General features: G+C 42.4%; 1 protein-coding gene across 1 annotated transcript in view; it reads left to right on the forward strand.

The window, feature by feature from the left end:
* SDK1 (sidekick cell adhesion molecule 1) overlaps positions 1 to 5190 on the forward strand; it is a 422744-nt gene that overhangs the window by 377640 nt on the left and 39914 nt on the right. Inside the window, exon 35 of the mRNA XM_009320033.1 lies at positions 1833 to 1934. Within this exon, the coding sequence (XP_009318308.1) occupies positions 1833 to 1934 (102 nt within the window). The remainder of the gene's footprint in view (positions 1 to 1832; positions 1935 to 5190) is intronic.

The following is a 5190-nucleotide window of genomic DNA, read 5'->3' on the forward strand; positions in this document are numbered from 1 at the left end:
ATGATGCAAGTAGGTAGCTGTTGTAAAAATGTGGCTGCTGGGAAGGTAAAACATTATTGACTGTAACAACCCAGTATTGCTGATGCTAAATGAATTTTGATTCGCTTGCTACATATTTTGCAGTCCATCTCAGTTTAGCTGTATCACATCATTAGTCCTATGATTCAAGCATTGCGATGCTCAGGCATTCCGTGGAGTAGGAGGTCAGTTTAGAGAGGGCCCAATGAATTTATGTGCATCTCTAGAGGTGTTTTCAATTGGAAATGAATAAAATAGCATTCGACAGAGTTAAAAGGGAAGTTGCTTTGTGGTGATGATGGTTCACTAGATAGGTTTTGCCCAAGGCTTTTGAGTCACAGATTGTGTCGGGCTAAAAAAAAAATGAAGCCCTATCCCCACTGAAACTTGCATGCATGAACTCTTATGTGTTCCATTTTCTTCCACACGCAGTTAACACTAAAATCTGCCTTGTGGCTTTTCACGGCAGCAATTAAAGTTTCCCTGTACAAGCTGCCCAGTACTATATCCTATATATCTTACTATTTTCTGTTTGTTTACAAACTTAGCATCATTATCGCTGATTTGCTTGCTACTTGTTTTGCAGTCCATCTGAGTTTAGTGGTATCACATCAAAAAGTTAGTGATGTATCGGATATCATTTACAGTATGCCTGAGACCAGGGAATGATGCTGGACTCTGAGTCAGATATAGGAGCACAACACTTGTAAACATTTCCGTGAAACTGAAATTAGATGAACCTGTATGATTAGACTTATTGAATCTTACCAAACCGATGGCATACTGTCAGCCACAGAGTTAAGGGTACTATGTGATTCATAGAGAGCAGAGAAAATTATTGGCAAAGGGAGAAATCTGGACCCCTGGCCGTGCATGTCTTAATCAATTCAATGCTCATTTAAATACAGCAATTTATATTATTGATCACTCTCTTACTCTAATTCCACTGTTAAGTACTTCAGATGATAAATATTTCTGTTAGGATTGATTCTTTCATCCTGAAAATGCAAAATCTGAAATGAAACTGCTCAGGCACTGCCTCCCCTAATGATGTTGACATGATTCTACTCCACCCTCATTTGCATCTACTAATTACCCTCATACAATTGGGGTTTTCTAGATTTTTTTATCACTGCTCTCGCTTTCCTACCTCATCTGTCAGAGTAGTTTCTATATGTCAGCAAAGAAATCGGTTGCCTGGTAGCCAAATGGAGTCCAGACTTCAAATTCTCCTTTCTCTTTGTGATCGACGTTCAGGCTGTGGTCACTTTGAAGGAGAAAGGTCCCCATGCAGTACTTCGAATGGGACTCCAGATTCTCTGCTGCAGATCTTCTTCTGCACCCTGCTTCAGCAGTGATGTTCTTGAGCAGGGCAATTGCTAAATGACTCCCCGGATGAAAGTCCCTAGGATTAGGCAAAGGCTTGAAGACACGATCTTTCCTACCAGTAGAGATCAAAAGGAGCCCATATGTTGAACGTTCAAAGCAAAGTCCTGCCTTTTTCTGTCATTAAGAATGACCTAGAGATGTTCCTCTAGCTGGCTACCCATCAGGAATGATTCCTCTTACTGGAGCAAAGCCATGAGGAAACACTGGAAAATCCTGCCATTTGTTGCAAAGATCTTTCATAATTATGCAAATCCTGTTGTGATGTGTGAATTAAGGAAGGATGGAAGTAGAGATTGCACTAATTGTACTGTTTAATGCTGTATTTCACGAGAGAGAAGTCTGTTGATAAAGAGGTGATGGAGTCTAAAAAATACCTGTAATACCATATAAATAATTACATATAATATGATATTTTCCTTTTTCAGAGTTGAAGAAATACAAGAGATACGAAGTACTAATGACAGCATATAATGTAATTGGTGAGAGCCCTACCAGCACGCCAGTGGAAGTGTTTGTGGGCGAAGCAGGTAGGTAAAAGGAAAATGAGTTGATTTTTTTTTAAAAGTACTGACATGTTTTAATATTCTCCAGATAATATTTAATATTTGTCCAGGAAAGGAATGATTTGAAAAATTCCCCGGTCATGATCACTAACAGTTTTTTTGAGTGTCCTCTCCTGGACTAGGTTGGCACTGACAGTTGCTTGCCATTTGCAAGCCAGTTGGTCTACACAAATAAGGGAGAAAGGGCATTTGAAAGAAAAAAAAGAAAATGTTTTTGGAGTTGCAGGAAGATGACTATTCATACCAAATTAGCTTGAGGGAAAAATTGACTCAACTTAAAGAAGTGAAAAGTGGAGCACAGGAAAGCCACAAGGGAAAAGAAACAAAACTACAAAACAAGGGAGACTTCGAAAGCTGGTTCTTTTATTTTATAGCTCTCTGTGTAAAAGCATTACCTGTGCACCACACCTTGCTGTATTTTTATGCTCTCGAAGTCAAGAAGACATTGTGTCCAGTTTAATGCTAGCTTTGGAGGCACAGATGGTGATTACTCTCGGGAACATGCAGACTCTATACCTGCATCCAGGCTCTACAGAAGCTGCGGGTCAGTGGCACTATTCATGCCTTTACTTATTATGGATCTAGTGCATGAATCCAGGCTGTATTTATGAAATGTAACTTGCTGATCATTTTAAAATCCCTCCATTGGAAGGCTAGAGGTGAAAATCGGGACAAGAGAGTTAACCAGATGCTTCTTTGAATGCTTTGTGAAACAGGTGATTTTGCAGAGCCCAGATAACCCGCAGCTGAGTCTGTTCATCTCAGTAACTCTAGCTGAGAAGCTCAGAAATGGAATAGCTGATGTCTTCCTCACAGCCACGGCGGCGGTGCCGTATTTATGGTGACCCCAGCTGGAGAGAGGCTGGTGCTGAAATAGTTGTTAGTTATGGTATCAATTTCTGCAGCAGCATCTTTTGAAGCTTAGAACAAAAATAGGCAACAGGCACCCTCCCGTTGTTCAGTCTGCCGCCGTGAACGAATCTGATTACACTTTTGTTCTTCTGTCTCAAGGCTAGGATGTAGAATCTATCAAACCCAGCACCAATTCATTTTATTATTATTCATTAAATATTCTATTGATCAAAACTAAGCAAAGCACATTTTTTTAAACTCTACTGCACATTTTTTTAAACTCTACTTAACCTTTTCATTTCAAATATGGTGTAACGTTCATTATCTTTCTCTGAAAACACCATAAATTAATCAGAGCAGCATGGTTCTGGAGAGACAGCTGGCAATATTTACATTTTTTTCTAGTTTGCTGCTGCTCCAACTTACTTCTGCAACTGCAGCAGAGAAAGCTCCAAGTGGAGCCAACTGTATCTGGCTTCAAAATCCATTTTTGTTTCAGAGCTAAATATCTCACTGCTGCAAATGGAGCCAGCACATGCATTTATACACATGTACACGGCACAGAAAATCAGCTGGGGAAAACAAGAAAATGCTGTTATATCATGTCTTTTAATCCCACGGTCCAGGTCTTCCTTATCATAACTCAGACAGGGAACAGGGCAATGGAAGGAGCCAAACTTGGGAGGAAACTGAGATATCCAGGAGACCTTCTTTCACAGGCGGGGCTGGTATATCTGAAGTTGTAGCGTGACTCAGATGGTTTTTTGAGGTACTGGATTTACCTCTGGTTAGAGACAACCCAGGTTCATGCGGTAGAAATGATGAAGGTAGGATCTTCCTGCCAATTTTCACTCTTGTTTTGTGGAGTTATTATGCTTTGTTATAGAACTGCCTCTTCCACCTCCAGAACTGGCTGTGATTTATACTGTGAGTAAAGTGATTGGAGCTGGTATTGCAATTTAAGTTTTAAATTGATTTGTGACACCTTTGGGTTAAAGTGTGCTGTGGAAATACAAGTTTTTGTTACTGTTTGCTTGATGTTCTTACCCATGGTAAAGGCAGTTAAGCAGCAAGCTGGAAAAAATGGGTCTGCTTAGCTTCAGCAAGGGGCATCCATGTTAAAAACGGAGAAAACCTTCCCAATAAACAAGTGCCGACAACACAGGCATAGCACTGAACACAAAATGACTGAAGGGGACCAGTCCCTGGTCTGAAGGCCCCAGATAACTTACGTCTCAGTACTGTTAAACGGTGCTTCGTTCTGCCGTAAGGGTTGCAGTAATTCTGGTAAGCGCGAGAATGTTCCTCTCCTGGTTGTAAAAAGGAATATATAGCACATGCCTTTGGAGAAATGTGCTGGGTTTGGGCCAGTTCAGTGAAAATACCTGATTCTGTGCAGTCCTGGTGGGTGTTTCATACAGTGTGGGGCACCTGGAAATAATACTGACGGTTGATGTGCTGTTCAGCTTCTATGTCTGGTGCAGCCAGACGAGTGATGCAGAAGGAGGAGTGTCTGTAATTCCTTCTTTCCCTCTTGCACTCTCCCCTGTTAGATTTGAAGGTCTTCCTATCATCGTATCTGGATTTTTACAATGAAAGCTCAAGTAGGCAATGGAGCCCCCTGACAAACTTGGAAAAAAAAAAAAAAAGCCATTAAAACCAACCTTCCGGCAGTTTTGCCGATCAAACAAAGTAAAAAGCACCCAAATGGGGAGTTTTTCTGGAGCTCTGGCATGCCATTGAGCATGTACCCCAGATGGCCGCCTCCTCGGGCAGCCCAGGAGTGCTGGACTCACTTGGCTCTGACCGATGGGCAGGGGGAAATTTTGGGACAAAACAACCTGCTGGTAGGCAAGGGGCCAGACACGAGTAACAGACCTCTGTATCCTGAAGTGCCTGCTGAATAAGGGAGCTGGGTGCAAGTGGTTTGGGGTTTGTGGGGGTTTTTGTGCTACAGGTGGAGCAAAACCTTTTTCTTGTTGCAGTAGCCCATAAGACCAAAGCCCCAGCAAAGGCTGCATTTTGAGTTCTACCTGGACGTTTGCAAAACTCACTGATGTGAAGAGCAATTCTTCCTCGTGCCAGGAGAGCGGGCTGGGAGTCCTTGCGCTCAGTGCAGCCGGGAAGAATGCACTGCCTGTTCAGTCTGAAGAAAGCCGGTGTCATTCCCCCACCTGCCTCAAGCATCTGGATCCTTCTCCTCCACAGACCAGAAGATCCACATAACATCACGTTTTTAGGGCTGGCTGCAGCTCTGCCCTGCTCATTAGAGAACCATGTGCATCTCCCGACAAATGACAGAAAAATTGAAAGCCGCCACTTGCAGAAATTAGGAAGGGAGTTGCAGCCCCGTCGGCAAGCCCCCTTC

This window comes from Pygoscelis adeliae, unplaced genomic scaffold (assembly GCF_000699105.1).
Source record: "Pygoscelis adeliae isolate BGI_AS28 unplaced genomic scaffold, ASM69910v1 Scaffold242, whole genome shotgun sequence".
Taxonomy (NCBI): Eukaryota; Metazoa; Chordata; class Aves; order Sphenisciformes; family Spheniscidae; genus Pygoscelis; species Pygoscelis adeliae.